The 19,095-nt window shown below is 40.2% G+C and overlaps 1 protein-coding gene across 6 annotated transcripts in view; it reads right to left on the minus strand.

Annotated features, from left to right (window-relative positions):
- The window catches only part of CNOT6 (CCR4-NOT transcription complex subunit 6), a 52,257-nt gene that overhangs the window by 21,910 nt on the left and 11,252 nt on the right, over nucleotides 1–19,095 (minus strand). For 5 of the 6 annotated variants that reach the window (XM_072990091.2, XM_072990088.2, XM_078385680.1 and 2 more), the window contains 2 exons: nucleotides 4,933–5,046; nucleotides 2,467–2,653 (listed from right to left, as the gene is read on the minus strand). In XM_072990091.2, the coding sequence (XP_072846192.1) occupies nucleotides 2,467–2,653; nucleotides 4,933–5,044 (299 nt within the window). In that variant the 5' untranslated portion in view covers nucleotides 5,045–5,046. Of the gene's footprint in view, nucleotides 1–2,466; nucleotides 2,654–4,932; nucleotides 5,047–13,649; nucleotides 14,727–15,605; nucleotides 15,652–19,095 lie in introns of all 6 variants that reach the window. The other variant, XM_078385678.1, reaches the window with a different exon arrangement.

The raw sequence follows: 19,095 nt of genomic DNA on the forward strand, positions 1-19,095 counted from the left end.
GGATGTAATTATTCTCAACATAGCCTAATTTAGATAAAAGTAGCAAACACATTTACAAGTCACATCAATACATATAATTCATTTCTATATTTTTGTTTTGTTAAATTTATATGCCAGCGGGGGAGGGGGCAGGGCTGCTTTCAGAGGCTTCCCCGGCGGCAGAGGAAAAGCACCATTTTTTTTATTTCCAGCTCTTTTTCCCTGCCTTTTTTGGTGCTGGGCAAGCCTCTAAGACCCAGCACCGATCAGCTGTAAGCCGGGGAGGGGGGTGGGAGTGGAACAGAGCACAAAATGGCTGCCGCCTCTCTGCTGGGTACAGGCTCTCAGCTGTTTGGCGCTCTTTTTCTGACTTTTGGGGGGCTACCAAGGCACTGTGAGGAGCCAGGCTCAGTCTACAGTACCTGATAAATGACTTTATTTTAAATTTTTTTGTTTCTGACTTTTTTCCCCATAGGAACACATTAATTAAATTTCAATGCATTCCTATGGGAAAAAGTGCTTCGCAAGACGAAATTTTCAGTGGACGGCATTAACCGTGTAACAGATTAATTTTGTCTTGCGAGGCACCACTGAATACCCAAAAAGTAGGTCCTAGTATACTAGAGCACATAATCTTATTACGCGCTTGCCCATGCACAAGCACGCTGGTAATGGGCGGGATGCCTAGATTGGCTCTACCATCTCAACAATGTCAGCATCCAACTAACAACTGAGGGTTTAGAGAAGTGCATCCTGCAGAGTGCCTTTCCACAAATAATAAATGTTATGTCTCCCTTCAGGTGGAAGGTGGCAGCAAGAAAGAGGTTTGGAATTGCTGTGTGGGGAAAAAGGAAAGATGGGGCAAAGTTCTCTTCCTTGCATCTCCCTCCTCCTTCCAGGTCTCTACCAATTAATCTAAGCAGTGTTGAATACAGACAGTCCACAAAACATAGCCTTGAAGCAAAACAAGCAAGACACTAACACTGCTGGGTGCAATACAAAACAGAACTGAATATTTTCAGACAATCTGCTCCAGAAACGCTAATAGCAAATCTGAAGAAAAAACTGCAGCAACACACATCCAGATAATTAGATAAGATAATAAATAAAAGAACTAACTAATTTCTTTGTCTGCTTCTAGTATGAAACAACTTACAACAATATGTTGGTAAGTGTTGAATACCAATATTGCTGCCGATTCTTTTATACTGATTTATGTTGCAGTTTAACATTGCCAAGAGTATTACCAACAAGCCAGCAGGAAACAGAACTACATACTGAATTTCTGATTTTGATGAAGTGGTTTCAAGAACATCAGAGGTATTGCCAAGTTATCTGTTACTATTGTCATGGAAATATGCCATAATAAGTGCCCTCACTAGGCACTTTTAAAAAACTATTAAAAACTACTAAAAACTATTTGGGCAGGCCTTTCCAGAACAAATAATATCCTAATACAAAAGTGCTTCTGAGAGTGTAACATTTAACATACCGCCATGTTTTATGCTATTAAATGTAATGTATTCTATTCCACTATGTCTCCCACTGCATTTTATGATATTTTCTTTTGCACTTTCTAATTTGTTGATTTATTATTGTCATATTTTGCTATTTTATTGTTATTCTGTTTAGTTGATGTAAACAGCCCAGAGTGGCCTTGGCTGCCAGATCAAACCAAATCATTATCATCATCATCATCAAACCATACACAGAAGATGACAGGATTTAAGGAAAAGGTACCTGGGAACTCTACATTTGATATCTAGTAAATTTAGCACTTTTAATAAGCAACAAAAATACTGTATGCGCATCAGCGAAAACACAGCTCTGAAGGACAGACCATTTTAGGAAAAATGTCCATGAAACTTTGAACATCATCTGTTTATATACCTCCCAACTTAGTGATATTTTTACTTGTGGCAGTTTACATAGCAATGACAATTGCAAAGAATCACAAGAAGTATAAAATAAAATTTCCATTGTCCCTCCTCTAAATCTATAGAATACTGTGTAGCAAAAAGGGCAAGCATATAATGACACCTGATATACAGTAAAATAAAATCCTTATGGTTTTATCACCATCAATGCTAAAGAACTAGGACCTGATCCGGGGGCTATGCAGAAATTTCTGTCTCTCTTCCTTTGAAAAACAGTTCTCTGCTCTCACAATGATAAGACAAGCACAGGGAACTTCCAGTTCACGGTGATTAAAAAATGGAGAGGGGGGAAACAGAAAGGAATGGGAGCTCACATGAACAACTCTGTGCACATACAATTCCCTGGAATTCAGAAGAATTCTCATCTGGATTAAAGAATGTGGACAACAGAATCAGAAATACTAGTGCATATTGAAAATAAATCAGCCCAGTAGATCTTAGTTCCGAAGCCACAGTAATAGACAAGGACTAACAATCAGTTAAATCAGCTAACTCACAATACAAAACAATGAAGAAATCTTAAGCAATTTTACACTGAACTCGCATGTACCTGAGTGACACCATGTTTCCGAGCTCTGCTGGTAAACTGCGGATTTTATTAGATGACAAGTCCAAATATACAAGATTGTGAAGCTTGGCAATGTCTGAAGGAATACGGGATAAGGAGTTGTCACTGAGATGCAAAGCTGTCAAATGGGTCAGTGACCACAAAGATGAGCTGAGGCTTCTAACTTTCCCTGGGAAATAATAGGAACACAGAAATTATGTCTAATCCTGCACTTGTGTAAGCATTTCTGTAATATAAGAAAAAGGTAAAACAACTTTCATAACTACAGTATTGTATCTCTTTCCCTTCCTGTGTGATATACCTTTCATGATTTAAAATGCAAAATGTTTCGTCTTTTATATTTAAAGACTTTGTGCTCCAAAAGCAATAAAATGCTTCTTTACAAGCAAGCAGAAATTATGAAGCTAACACAAGCAAAACACAGCACATAGCTTACGGAATATCAACACATTTTCCTGACCAAAGAGCAAAAAGGTAATATGGGGGACAGGTTCTGACAGCAAGAAAATATGTTCCAACAACACCAGAATAATGATTTTAAATTAAAAAATGTGAGAATAACATTTTTTCACATATGCATATGTTGTAGGCACAGTTCCCGCACTGAGTTCAATAAACATTTGAAATTCTTTGATACCATTATCCACTGTTTCTGCATTTCCTCATTACCAACAAAGAATACATAGGCAGCCTCCTTCCTGGGGAACTTTATAAATTTGTACTCTAGTACCTGCAGAATATTCTACCAATAGCTGTTTCCTAAAGTACAGCACTTAAGTATTCATCATTTATACATTCCAAATCAGAACTTCTGCATCACTGGTAAACATCTGGTGTTCAACTTCAAAAAGGCTTTAGAGGAGTTTTGAAAAATATTTCTGAAAGGAAGGAACAGAAGCTAGGGAACATTTAATTCAAGATGATTCATCCCTTAGGCTGAATCATCAATAGAAGAACAAGGTAGAAGTTTGAAACAATAATAAAAAGATGGCCATTTAAATGCCAAGAAATTGTAAGAAAAACTGCATGCAAGAAAGACATTTTGAGATAAAACAATATATACATTGTCTATGCCAACATTACCGTGTTTCCCTGAAAATAAGACCTAGTATAATTTTTCAGGATGCTTGTAATATAAGCCATACCCCAAAAATAAGCCCGTTAAGTGAAAGCCCTCCACCATTGTGCAGCAACCAGAAGATGTACATGAAAAAAATAAAGCATCCCCTGAAAATAAGCCCTAATGCGCTTTTTGGAACAAAAATTAATATGAGACCCTGTCTTATTTTTGGGAAAACAGGGTAGAACCAGTGAAAGGGAACCAGGAGAGTACAACAATCTTTTTTTAAAAGGACGTGGATGCATAAGCCTATTGCAACCCTGATAGAATTATGAGAATTAATGGAATAAGATAAACTCTGCATATGCAGAAAGATAGGGTAGAATGTACTGGGTGTACCAAACAACAGAAAATATTCCAATAAATTAGAAACTTAAGTCCTTCACAGAATCATAATGGGTGTAAAGACAGGTCTCAGATTTATCTACAGCCAGATTTTAGGCATGCTTCCTCCCACATAAAGCCCCAGTATGTAAGTATGCATAGCATCAGAGCCTTGATAAATGGTACATACCACTAGAGGAGAAGAAAAAAGATGAAGAGGGGTATTAAGGAGGCAGTCAAAGGAGGAAGTATAATAATCAATGACCATACTAATTTCCACACTAAGAGGGTATATATAAAATTGCAACAGGTAATATTTTGTGATGTAATAAACATCTATGCTTCTGACCAGCTGGAAGCAACCATGGGCTTAATTCTATAAGTGTACTTGTTTCCTATCATTTTTTAAACGCTTCCTCTCTTTACAACTAATTATTTTTAATTCTTTAAATCCAATGTTGCAGAGCAGAAGTCTATTAACCAAAGCCACCCAGAGTAGCACTGAGATACTAGATGGGTGGGATATAAATATAACCAATAAAATAAATAATAAGATCCAGCTGTTGGGGGACAACTTAGCATCCAACCCATTAAGGCCAACAATAAAATGACTAAATACCAGCCAAGAAGGCATGTGCATTTCATGACATTTTTCTTTTTTAATTTTTATCAGTCTTCACTGTAGAAAACTACACAGCTGAACTGTTTTTCTTAGGGTGGGTGCATTACTCACTTTTACTTTAAATAAGTAAAAGAGGCAAACAAGTGACAAAAATTAAATAATAAAAAGTTTAATCTAACTACCAGACTTGGCTGGTATGTGGCTAGGCTACTAGGATGGATAAGTTAAAAAAGGCATACATGAAGTGCCAAAGTTTTACAAAAACATACTGTTTTGCAATAGCACATTTAATACAACAGTTGGCCTTTTCCATTTAAAATTTTTAAATGATAACCAGTTATTGCTACCCTGCTTTCCCATTAAACAGCTTTTCCTCTCTTACCGCTTATTTCCAACTCTGCCCAGTGTGATTTTTTCCCATTTGCTGCTTCCTCTGAGGACATAATTGTGTACATCCTCCGTGGATCAGGTGGATCGTACTTTTCTTTGGGCATTCCTGTTAAAAGCAATGATCGAAAAGTTGTTCAGTTAACAATAGAGTGGCCCGATGGGCCAGATAGGCAGGGTATCAATCAATCAATCAATCAATCAATCAATCAATCAATCAATCAATCAATCAATCAATCAATCAATCAATCAATCAATCAATCAAATAAATAAATAAATAGCTTCTTATGAGCAGAAACCTTTAAAAGAAGCACCTGTTTTTGAACTGAATTATCATAATAGATTATCTTTCAATCAAGGCAATGATTCAATAATCTTGGAATTTAAGGCAACCTATAGATCATCAAGTCCAGCCCCTGTCAGGGTGGCACAGTGGGGAATCAAACTCACAACCTCTAGCCCAATGTGTGGATAATGACTCTCAAGGGCATTGCAAAGTGTTTTCTGGCTACTTATATGTGTTTAATAATTTCTTCCTTGACCTTTCAGAGTGGGGTATTAAAGTTCGTATGCATGTGTATGTAAGAGAAACAGGCATTTTACGGAAGAAAGAAACCTCTAATTTCTGAGAAGGGATGACTTTACCCCTTTAAAAATGCCTTTTTATGCAAATATGGCAAGGAGGTGTCGCAGGTTATGTGGCTATTATAAAAGGAGTCACAACTTTAAAAAAAGGTTGGGAACCACTGCCCTAGCCATGTACCTAAACCTTGGAATTTATCCAGCATTTCAAACCAAGCAAAACAGCTTGCAGCAGCACTACCTTTATTGTATTGGACTTAACAATGTCCATACAAATTATCTATATATAAGCTTCCATTTGAAAAGTTACAATAAAATCTTCTAGAGCCCTCTTTTCTTAATACAGTGGCGCCCCGCTTGATGATTACCCCGCTTAATGACAAATCCACTTTACAATAAGTTTTTTGCGATCGCTATTGCGATCACAAAATGATGATTCAAAGAGATTTTTTCGCTTGATGACGATCGGTTTCCTGCTTCAGGAACCGATTTTTCACTTAACGATGATCAAAAACAGCTGATCTTTGCGTGTTCAAAATGGCTCCCTGCTGTGTTCAGGATGAATTCTTTGCAAGACAGGCACCGGAAAATGGCCGCCCTATGGAGGATCTCCAATGGAAGGTGAGGTATTTCCCCCACTGGGACGCATTGACTGGTTTTCAATGCATTTGAATGGGTTTTTTTTTTTGGCTTTATGACAATTTCGCTCTACAGCGATTTTGCTGGAACGGATTATCGTCGTCAAGCGGGGCACCACTGTAATTCTATACAAAAAAAATCTTCACTAATATGAAGTTCCGACCAAGTAAAAAAGTATGGTACTTTCTATCTAGGAGTCCTACACCAGTTACCCTGATCCTTTTCTTTCACCTTGGGTTTCAGTGCAGTTAAAGAAAGCAAAGGTTCCCCCCCCATATGCTATAAAACTGAGACAATTTCATTCACGTTGGAATACCAACTCCTAAAAGCTAGCGACACAGAAAATCCAATGATTCATATACACTTTAAAAAGACTTCAAAACAGAAGTAAATCAATATGACTTTCACATAAATAATTCCAAGACCTCCAAGATATGGAGACCTCAAGATACGCACCAAAGGAAAAAGGAAGGCCATGAATGGGTACGGGCGTGAGTGTAAGAGAAGTAGATAATGGGCACTAATGGGCACTGTGAGCCCAACACTAACTGCTATTCATTCCCACTTCTCCAAACCACAGTGTCAGACTATCCAAATCTGACCCATGTATTCTGTACAGTAACTAATTCACCAGAGGAATTAGATGCATGTTTATTAATGCCAATACTACCATCAGGGTTTTTCCAAAAACCTTGATGGCACAATGAGTCCTACAATTTTGATCTATTACATTTGCCCCTTCAGACAATATGAAGGCACCTGAGATTTCTGATAAACATGCACTGGGGAATCGTGTTTCTTTCTCTTGTTCTCCAGGCAGAAGATGGCAGTAGGACAGTCTTTCCCAATTGCTCTGCATACAAGAGGTATCGGAAACATATTTTGTTAGACTGCAAGGCAGATCATCCTTTTCCACACCCATGCTGGATCAAAGATGATCATTCCAATCCAACAACACTGGGAGGGCATGTGTTCCCATCCCTCAGGTAAAGGCAACACATTTATGAGGTGCTTCCCCCTCCAAGAGAGAAGAAGAACAACAAAAAAATCTACGATACCTCTACTTCACAGGTCACAAACAAATATGTCTGGCCTTGTAGGCAGGAACAGTCTTAACTGTCAATACTGGGCACTATTTTACAACATAAACTCATAAAAGCTTGGTACATCCATTCTGTAGTGTTTTTTGGCACACTTGCACAATCTTCTGTGTGTATTTATGTGAGGGGGTCTCAACACAGCTCTTCCACACTTAAATGTAAAAAGCACTTTTCTAAAATGACGACAGGCAATCTCAATAAAGCAACATTTTAAAGAAGTTACATAAATTCTACAGTGACTCAAATTAAGTGTAAAATATGAAATTAAAGATTATTACTTTTAAGCAACGTGGATAAAAAAATCAATGACTTAAAAATCAAATTGATTTAAATCACAATTTGCACTTTAAAATAATTGTATTTAAATAATCAAAAATGTGTGTTTTTTAAAATTTAAAGCATGATTGAAATCAGATTCACCTTGCTTTTAGGTATACAGGATGGTACTCACTGTTAATTCTGCAGTGCCTTACAAATTTAAGACCAATACCATAATCAAATATTTGTTCCTTTAATTCAAAATTACAGCAGTATGAATCATCTTTTTAAAATACCTGAATAGTAAGTGCTACAACAAAATAGTTGTATGTGTCTAACTGACCACAGTGCTCTTTGAATAAAAGTGTCAACTATGTAAGAGGAGTGAAACAAATAATTTCTTATACAGTTCTATTGTATTTTATCATTTTTTGTAAGCCGCCCTAGAGGGGCGGATTATAAATCTAAATCAAGTAAAAGTAAAGTTCATCACAAACGTATAATACAACTTTGTAAATTAGTAATCTATCTCTGTTTCATATACCACAAGGACTAGTCTGAAGAATTCATGTGTTCCAATAAAGAAGGTATTTCATTATTGTCCAAAACTTTTTATACAAAAATAACAAGTGATAGTTATCACTGACAGCTCCTTGTAATGAATAAAGATTTAGGTTTTTAGAAGTCTTTCCTCAGAAAACCTACAATGGAAAAATTTTACTCCAATCTGCACGTGAGGATATTTTTCTTGCAAAGATGGAACAGTAAGTTTCTGACCATCAACTCTTATGTATGCACTGGAGAGACAGGTTTTCCTCAAACTTCTCCTTTGAATATAATTTTTTTTTACACTAACAGGGATATATGGTCTGCATTGTCTGACTGCAACTACACAATAACTTCATATATTTATTTTTATTTTTTATTTATTTATTTACAATATTTTTCAGCCGCACCATTGCCAGTGGCTTCTGGGCGGCGTACAACATCAAAACCTAAAAACATTAAAAACATTTTAAGAAACAGTATAAAATACCATATACTAAAATATTTCTTAAAACAATTAAAACATTAAAAGTAATTAATTAAAATACAACCACTTCAAAGTGCAAACTCTTTGGAAAATGGGAGAAATGAATAATGTATGTACCAAATGTTTTTTGTAGTTACTTCCTATAGTTTGTTCTTAAGATCTTTGCCCCCTTCCCCCGTGCAGAAACTATATAAATTATTGGCTTCCCCTAAAAAAGCAATTTATTATTTATATAGCCTCCCCTCAGTTTTGCAGTAATCTGTCTCCATAAAAATATCTTGTTTTAAAACAAGAATAAAAATGAAGACACTGGGTAGTGATTTGCCTATTTATGCAACTATAAAAATGACAGTAGTTCCACAATGTTAAGACAGCTGACTGCATATACATGAAATCCAGAGTGCCCATGACTAAACAATGAAAACATGACATGTTAGCAGTAAAGATACAAAATTTACCTATTTAGAAAAGTCAGTGCAGGCAAGCTGATGAGACGAGTATGCACCTGTGAAAAACCATCACTGCCCCTTAATCTGAATCTGGCTTACATTAAAGATTTCCCACTGGATCCTGGAACATGTTTGCAACCTTAAAGAATGCAAGTTTCCCCTAGAATGGTTGATAGAATGCTGTCTCCTTTGGACTGTTTAATGAAGCTTTCCATTTAATAGTTTATCTGGTAGTCAGAGGCAACTGGAAATTCTATGGAGGTGAATAGCCTGGTGAATACGGCTTGGATCTCCTTCTTGCCACAAACGCACACATCAGTCTTCCGTTACATTCCCTTCTCCACAACTAGCTTGGAAATGCTGTGGGCCAACAGCAGTAAGAACTCAATACCCCACTGTTCTTCCATCAGAGAAAGACAAGGACACTGTTTCTCCTTGTCAAGGTCTCCATAACTTGTGCGAAATGTCTGCTAAAAAACCTAATATCCTTTCATTTTTGAGAAGTAACATATAAACATGACAACAAGCACAGAAGAAGTGGTCAGTGGTTTTAAATGATGAAAACAACTCATCCAATACTTCTTATCCTTGAAAGTCCATGCAACAAAGCAGCGATCATCATCCCATAACCCAGAAGCTTCATCTGTGCTAATGATCTTGACTTGACAGTCCAGGGAGAAACCACTGAGGCTACTCAGCATCAGCTAACATCTGCATTTGAAGATATTTCCTTGTATTATGAAAACAATGAGCTGAAACCAAACCTTTTAACATACAGTTCTGTGTCTTCCACTTAAACAATACAGAAACTGAGAGGAAGCTCCAAGTTAGCTGGAAAGGCAAGTTTTGGAACACTGCTCTACCCCTAAGTATTCGGGCATCATTCTAGATCCAACCCTAAACAAACAAACAAACCACTGTCCAAACACTAAACAGAAAGTTGATACCAAAATAACATACAGTAGAGTACTTAGAAAACGGGCTGGATTATACTGGGGTGCACACCCACAAACAATATGAACAACAGCTTTGTCCCTGTGCTACTCCAAAGCAGAATATGTTAGTGTCATATGGTACAAACAAGTGCATGTCAAACAAGTGGATGTAGCTCTTAATGAATCATGCAAGAACCTACTACACCTATTGAAAAAGTCTATTACAGTGGTGCCTCGCATACCGAGCGCACCGTATAATGACGAATCCACATAGCGTCATCCCTATGCAAAAAACTCGCTTACCGAAGACGGGCCAAAGACGGGTGCCAGGAAGGAGCCGCCGCCGCAAGAGTGATGCGGGGCCTCGCTGGCTGGGAAGAAGAAGGCAGGCTGCGAGGCAGGCAGGCGAAGGGAGGGAAGCCGCACGCTCGCGCGTCCTCTCCCCCACTTTCCCTCTTCCTCCTCGTCCTTCTGACGCCCCCAGGGACGAAGGCAGGCTGCGAGGCAGGCAGGCAGGCAGGCGAAAGGAGGGAAGCCGTGCGCTCGCGCGTCCTCCCCCCCACTTTCCCTCTTCTCCTCCTCTTGCTGCCGACCCCCCCCAAGCCTCCCACAGAGTCGGGTGATCAGCTGTTCAGCGCTTCTAAAATGGCCGCCGGATGCCCGAAATGGCCACATGCAGCGTTTTCGTGCCCTCCCCTCGCTTACCAAGGGCGCGAAAATGGCTGCCGCTATGGAGGAAACTTTGCTGAACGGTAAGTTTAGGGCCAATTGGAACGCATTAAACGATGTTTAATGCGTTCCAACGGGCTTTTACGTTCCATTTAGCGACGATTTCACATAGCGAGGGTTAATCCAGAACGGATTAACCTCGCTATGCGGGGCACCACTGTAGTTGGCTGGAACTTCCCCTCCAGACATATGTCAAGAGGTACTAGCAAATAATGAATGAAATAGGATGGAAACCAACCATCTAGATAACAGCTAAAATCAAAGAGACACTTTCGGCATACATCTCAGGCTATAAATATTAAACTAGAGAGGCTAGGCTAAACCTATGGGGAAAAAAAAACAACACACCTTGCCAAATGGATGAATGCCAAATAGTGTCTCCTACCAGGATAAAACTAGCTGGACCATCTGGAAGCCAATTAATTGACTTCAAAGCAAAGAATAATCAAGTAAAATGGGCCTACTTGGATACAGGACAAATTTTCTGTGATTGTGGAGAAATTCAATCAATGCAGCACTTTATGTGCATGCAATTTATGCCTCACCATCTGTACAAAAGAAAATCTAGTACATGGCTGAGATAATGCTACTGAAGCAACCTTCTGGTCAAAAATAACTAATTACAGTGGTGCCTCGTATAACAAGTGCCCCGTTTAATGACGAATCCGCATAGCAATGCGGATTTTGCGATCGCAAAAGCGATCGCATTGCGATTTTCCCCCGTAGGCCCCATTTCCCCCCAGCTGACCAGCGGGCGCTTCCCCGGCGGTTGCTCCAAAGCCTGCGCCACCCAGCTGGGGGAAGAAGTTTCGGAGCACCCGCGGCGGATGCTTCCCCAGAGGTTGCTCTGAAGCCTGCACCACCCAGCTGAGCGGCGCTGGCTTCAGAGCAACCTCCGGGGAAGCGTCCACTGCGGGCGCTCGGAAGCCAGCACCGCCCAGCTGGGGGGAGAAGGTTGGAGCGCCCGCGGTGGGTGCTTCCCCGGAGGTTGCTCTGAAGCCTGCGCCGCCCAGCTGGGCGGCGCTGACTTCAGAGCAACTTCCGGGGAAGTGTCCACTGCGGGCACTTGGAAGCCAGCACCGCCCAGCTGGGGGAAAATGGCCGCCTGCAGCGTTTTCGCGCCTCGCTTACCGAGGCGGCGGAAATGGCGGCTGGATGGGGAATTCTTTGCTTACCGGTGAGTTTTTCCCCAATAGGAACGCATTAAACTCTGTTCCTATGGGTTCCCCCCCCGCATAGCGAAGAATCCGGATAGCGACGTTAATCCTGGAATGGATTAACGTCGCTATGTGGGGCACCACTGTATCTTAATATTTTAATTTGTTTTAATTTTTAATTAATATATGTTTCATATATTTCCATTACAGTGGTGCCTCGCCAGACGATGATAATCCGTTCCACTGAAATCGCTGTTTAATGAAATCATTGTCTAGCGAAAAGCATTTCTCCATTGGAATGCTCTGAAACCTGTTTAAAGCATTCCAATGGGGAAGAACTGTTGTTGTCTAGCGAAGATTGGCCGTAGGAAAGCCGCTTTGCGAACTGCAGATCAACTGTTTAAATCTGTTTTGCGAAGCTTAGGTCCCGAAAACACCTGTTTTGCAAGCGCGGCGGAAGCTGTAAAAATCATCGTCTAGCGAAAATCGGTTTGCGAAGCAGGGACCAAACATTGTTCAGCATAATTCCCCCATAGGAATCACTGTTTTGCGAATCGCTACAGCAATTGCAAAAAGTCAATATCTAGCAAAAAGTCTGTCATGCGGGGTAACTGTCTAGTGAGGCACCACTGTATTTTAAATTATGCAATGCTGTGATAGAAAGAAAGAAATTAATCATAAATACTTTTCTCAAGCTGCATTATTTGCTTCTCATTATCTCCTTATTTGCCTTCACATTATCTTCTCTTGTTCAGCATGCAATAAAATATCTCTATCACAGGGAAGGAGAATTTTGAACTTTTGTGAGTTTTTTTAAAACAAGGTTTAATGCAACAAGTCTCTGAACATTCCCCTTTCCATTTAATAACTCATTTTCTGCCCACTTCCTCTTCAAAAACCCACAAAAGAGACAATGGAATGAATTGTTATACAGTGGGGTCTTGACTTATGAACAGCCCGAGTTACGAACATTTTGACTTACGAACCGCTCTCATAGGAAAATATTGACTTGACTTACGTACTTAGATTTGAGTTACAAACTGAAAAAAACCACGTGGGAGGCAGGGAAAGTGCAAAATTTTAACTTTCAGTTAACTGTTGGCCAGTGAAAAGGGTGCCTGTCTGCTTCCTCACTCCTCCCAGCGTTTAGAGTGGATTGGGAGACAGTCTTCAGACTGCCTGGTACTGCCTGGACTGTATTTTCCCTGCCTTCCCTGAACCTTTCTTGACCTAAGAAAAAAAGAAACAAAATATCCCCCTCTAGTGGTCGAAGGCGGAATAGCAGCTTCCCATTAGTTTCTATGGACGGAAAAGAGCAGATACGGATCAAATGGCTTTCAATGCATTCCTATGGGAAATGCAGATTTGACCTGCGAACTTTTTGACTTGAGAACCGCCTTCCAATACGGATTAAGTTCTCAAGTCAAGACCCCACTGTATTGTGATGCATATCGCACAGACCTACACCCTGGCCACTTTCAATTGTACATTTATTCACATGCCAAACTGATTTGCCAAAGCAGAAAAAAGGGTAATTTCTTTCAATCTTACAAACATTATAGAAGGAAATTTCTATGCTTTCCCATAGCTTTATTTTACAACTTCATTTACAACATACTGCTTTGCCCTCCATCTTCTCAGGGATGTCAAAAAATTAAATCAACTGGAACATAATACAGTGATGCCTTGACTTACGAACGCCTTGACCTACGAACACTTTGTGTTACAAACAGCTCCGTTTGCAGAATTTTGCTTTGACTTGCAAACGGAGCTTTGACTTACAAACGAAAAATGACAGGGGAAAAGGGCGGGAAATTTAAATGTACTAACCGTAGCAAAGAGGCTGCTTCTTTGTAGCTCTTTCACCCCAACGGTTTGGGAAAGGGATGTGGTGGCGGTCCAGTGTCGGGAGTGATGGCCCAGGGTTAGGAGGCTTGAATCTAGCCAGGGTGCTTCAGCCGCTCGCCTCCCGGCTGTGGTGGAAGCAGCGGTGGAACAGCATCAGGAGTGATGCCTGGCTGGGGTGCTTCGGCTTCTCGCCTTCCAGCTCACCTCCCGTTTGCTCCTCGCCACCCTCTGCGAACCGCTGCTGCTGCTGCTGATGCCTGACACCGGCTCCAGCTCCGAAACCAGCAGCTGCTCGCTGGGACAGCCACCTCAGTCCTCGCCACTCCTCACCACCCTCAGCAAGCAGCGGGAATGGACCCAGCGCCGGGAGTCAGAGCCCGGCTGGGAGGTCATTTGAATTTCCCACCATCGGCCCACAGAGGGCAGCGAGGAGCAAGCGGGGAGCGAGCACCCGAAGCACCCCGGCCAAGCTCAAGCCTCCCGGCTACGGCGGTCACAGTGGCGGTAGAAGCCTGGGAGGCTGAGGAGGCTTCAGATCGGTAAAGTGCTGCTTTTAAAAAAAGTTTTGGGTGGGTGGCTTCTCTTTTGTTTGGAGGGAGGAAATTGAGGGTCAATTTTGTTTTTTGGTGATTTTTTTGGCAGTCCCAGCATGGGACTTGCTCTGTTTATTTTTATTTTGGTATTTTAATTTTTTTTGAAATGCTGGAACGGATTAATCCCGTTCCCATGCATTTCAATGGGAAATGGTGCTTTGACTTACTAATGTTTTGATTTACAAACATCTTCTGGGACGGATTAAGTTTGTAAGTCAAGGCACCACTGTACCAATCTCAGAAAGTGTACCAGGGGTAAGGAATATGAACCCCCCCCCCATGACACTGTTCAGCTACTGCTCTCACAAGCCCTGGCCAATACAGCCAGTGGCAAAGGATCATGGGAGTTATTGTTCAATAATGAAACAAATAATAAACAACAAAATGGCCACACATTCTGACCCTGAATGATAGGGGAAAAGTTGTGTTCAGCTGCACCCCTCTGTACTCCAAAACCATCTTATGCCTGCAAAAGAAAAGGTTTTGTTTTATTTATTTATTTATTTACTCACTCACCCTCCAGTAACACTCTGCATACCTCCCTGTGTCTGCTCTAAAGACTTTAGAATACCGTATTTCTCCATTTATGAGATGACCCAAGGTATAAGACGACTGCTCCTTTTCTAACCTCCAAATCAGAAAATTTGATCCATGCGGGGCTTAGAAAGTAGGTAACGCAGCCATGAAAGGGCTACACGATTGCACCTATTTGATCCTGAAGCAGCCATGAAAGGGCTTCAGGATCAAAGGGGTGCAATCATGCAGTCCTTTCACGGTTGCTTTACCCGAAGGAGCCTTCCCTTCCTTTTGGCTAAGCCCTGTGGCTTTGCAAAAGGCAGGGAAAGCGGCTGCCTTCTGTGTACAAAACGACCCTCAATTTTTTGTCTTAATTATTTAAGGAAATAGTCTTGTTTTATACACAGAAAAATATGGTAATACAAACCAGGATGGATTTGATTTAAATCACAATTTAAATCATGATTTACATTTTAAAAATTGGATTTTTAAAAATGATTTAAATAAATTTGCTTTTTTAAAGATCACTGATTTTTATCCACTCTAATACAAACAATAGATCTTGTGGCATCTTAAAAACTAACATGTTTTGTTGGGCACGAGGCTTCATGAAAAACTGAACAAACAACTAAACAAGGAAACAAACAAACACTCCCCTTCCCTACCATCCAGAAGTCTCAACTGGATTTTTTTTTTAAAAAAACCAGTCCATCCATGGAGGGTGTCCACCTGGCCATAATCCACAAAAATTGTAGCCACAATATTTCTCATACATACCTAGTTATCACAAGCCAAAGAAATGTAAGTGCAGTGTGCTCGTAGCACTTACCATGTACCTAATATATGCAGTATTACCTTGGTCTGTGACCCAAAACCTGTTGAATAATCAGAACAAACAGAAGAAGGTAAGTAAATCCTTCAGAGGAGTCACAGATTAAGTAGCTAGTACACACTATGCTACACTATGCTATGTTGCTATGTCTGTTGTGGATGCTGGATTAAGGCGAGCTCCACTTATGCAGGTTTTATAACTTGATGCAGTTTCGTGGGATAGGGCAGTGACCTAGAGATTATCCGTTGCTATAGGAAGATCATACTATCTGTTGTGATAAGAAAAGTTCTTCCCAAAAGCAGAAGGGTTTTGCACAATCTGTTCAGTTTGCGTACCAAATCTGGATACAGACTCAACAACATAAGGTAACGTATGTGAAGAGGAGCACGAGAAACAGATGACGAAATAACAGATTATTAGAGATGTTTCTCTAAATCGAACAAAGTACAAAAAAACACTCTTTAAAAAACAATATCAGCAAATAATGTATAACTCATATAGTTTTCTTAGACTGTACTCTGACAGGCTGCAATCCATTGCTTCAATTAGTGTTTATGTAGCCTAAGTGATTTGGAATGTAGCAAAATATTCCCTAGTAGTCATTTGAAATCAAATTTTACTCATCAATCTAGATACAGTGGTGCCTCGCTTAACGAGTGCCTCGCTGAGCGATGAAATCGCTTAACGAGGCACTCTGGGCCATCGCTGGAGCATTCGCTCAGCGATGGCCCCTATGGGGTTTTTCCGCTTTGCGAAGATCGCTAAGCGATTCGCTTAGCGATCTTCGCATAACGAAGCCGGGGAGAACAGCTGATCGGCGGTTCCAAAATGGCCGCCAGAAGGTCCGCGCCGCATTTTCGCGCCCTGCCCTCGCTTAACAAGGGCGCGAAAATGGCGGCGCTATGAAGAAACATCGCTGAACGGTGAGTTTTCAAGCCATAGGAACGCATTGAACGAAGTTCAATGCGTTTCTATGGCTTTTTTTATTCCGTTTAGTGATGTTTCGCTATAGCGAAGGTTAATCCGGAACGGATTAACCTCGCTATGCGAGGCACCACTGTATTTATTATCAGAATATTTCACTAACATTTATACACCAACCACTGTGATCTGAGAAAGATATTGAGCTATATTCCTTTCTACAGAATAAATTCTGCTTTATTTCGAGAAACAAAGGCAGTCCTAAAAGAAAAGTCAAGGCACCTCTCCATATGGCTTCTTCCACTTTCTCCCATCTCAGAGAAGTGGGCAGGTCCAGCCTACCAGTTGTGGGCCTTCTCCACTAAAAACAACATGATGTTACTACGGACTTGCTCACATGACCTCATCACAGGAAATGAATAATGTTGATTAATTATGCATATACAATGAAGCAGCTTTTTTTCCTATTTCTTCATCACAGGCAAGGAGAACTAAAGATAGGGGCAGGCATTTTGGACTTTATCTTTGGGGTTTTAAGCCTACGCCAGCAACTAAAACAGAAGTAGTAATGAGCATTAAACCAGAGTTGGACAGTAAAAAACACTGAAGGGATTTTGGACTCAATGGCCTTATAGGTCTCTTTCAGTGCCATTATTCTATGATTCATTTGAACTATGGTGCTGGAGAAGAGCTTTATACATACCATGGACTGCCAGAAAGATAAACAAGTCAGTCTTAGATCAAATCGATCCTGAACGCTCTATACAGGCAAAATTTACGAAATTAAAACTGTTGTATTTTGGGCACATCATAAAAAGACAGGACTCGCTGGAAAAGTTAATAATTCTAGGGACAAAAAACAAAAGAATTATGGGAGAAAAGGCCAAATATTATACAGATTGACTCCATAAAAGAAGCCACAGTCTTGGGTTTGCTTGAGTTGTGGAGGGTTGTTTGTTGGTGATACAACATTCTGGAGGGCGTTCATTCATGGTTTGCCATGAATTGGAGGCAATCTGATGGCACGTACCAGTTGCATCATTAAGGACTAGGAATTGAAAAGTAGCTAAACTAATTCCTTTTCAAGTCTTGGTTAAGTCAGTAAGAAGATTTAAGTTAACTTGATAATACCTCTATTATATGTGCCCGTATATAGCAATGTGACCATTTCAAACAGAGACAATATGCAGGTGTTGCGAGAATATATCTGAATTTCTTAGCTAGATTGGTTGCCAAAGAAACATCATACATTTTGCTTCCCACTTCTATTTAATGCATTTTTCTTTAATAATTCATAATCAAATGGATGGCTACAGACATACAATCAAACTACAAGACACATTTATAACTTGGCAGGGAGGATGTGTGGCCCTGTAGCTGCTGACCATAACTCCCATAATGCTTCACCACTAGCTATGCTGGCTAAAAAGACACATTTACAGCACAGCAGTATCCTGTTTGAAGTTACAGTCTAACAACATCTGGGGGACCAGGTGTGTCCAAGTTCTGACTGATAGGAAGCCAGTCATCAGTACCACTGGTCAACAAGACAATTAAGACAAAGTCTGCCACATTCCCAGTTTTCTAATTAGCCAAACATGCAGTAAGCCTCGCCCATCATATATATGATCTGTTCTGTTACTGATGGCAGGATATGCAACAACCTCACCCCACCATGTAATAAATACATTTTCCCCTCCAATTTTACTCTGCTTTGGTATTTCAAGCACTGGGTTTTATCTTCAACTATATCTCTTGAAAGCTTTTACTTCTGCATCTTCAGTTATAGAATTTTCTTGTTTATTTACCTGTCCACATCTGCTATAAACAGCACAGAATGATCAATGGTATTTTAGAACCTTTACTACATAGTTAATGCTTATTACTTATTACTAGCAATTGCTCAGTTGGTGATGGTCATGTTGTGAAATCCAGGTAAAGAACGGATCTGTTCCAAGGCATGCAACAACACTAAGTAAACAACAACTACACAAGGTGGAGCTGATTGTCACTGCACAATTATCCTGTATAACAGCCACATAAATACATTAAACAGGATGATGAAGAAATAAAAGCAAGCAGAAGGAAAAGGTAAGCCAACATATTATCATTAGGAATAGGGAGCTCACTGGTAGATCTCAAAATCCAGTCATGTTATAGTTACAGTAAAATTTGCTGTTGTAAAACATGTACTAAGAACAAATATACTTCTAAGTACGTCTACAGCACTGGTTCTTAACCTTGGGTTACTCAGGTGTTTTTGGACTGCAACTCCCAGAAGCCTTCACCACCAGCTGTGCTGGCTGGGGTTTCTGGGAGTTGCAGTTCGAAAACACCTGAGTAACAAAGGTTAAGAACCACTGGTCTACAGTATCAAGCCACAACATTATTTTAAAAATATTGGTATAGTGTTAACACATTTTGTGTGATAGTTAAAATTTAATAATAAAATGCTAATAACAATTTTAGAACAGCAGAGCAGACAAGGACTCTACCAAGCCCAGTCCCTCACAAGGAGGCACAGTGGGGAATCAAACTCCCAAACTCTAGCTTTGCAGTAATTTAT

The sequence above is a fragment of the Pogona vitticeps genome, chromosome 2, assembly GCF_051106095.1.
Source record: "Pogona vitticeps strain Pit_001003342236 chromosome 2, PviZW2.1, whole genome shotgun sequence".
NCBI classification, from domain to species: domain Eukaryota; kingdom Metazoa; phylum Chordata; class Lepidosauria; order Squamata; family Agamidae; genus Pogona; species Pogona vitticeps.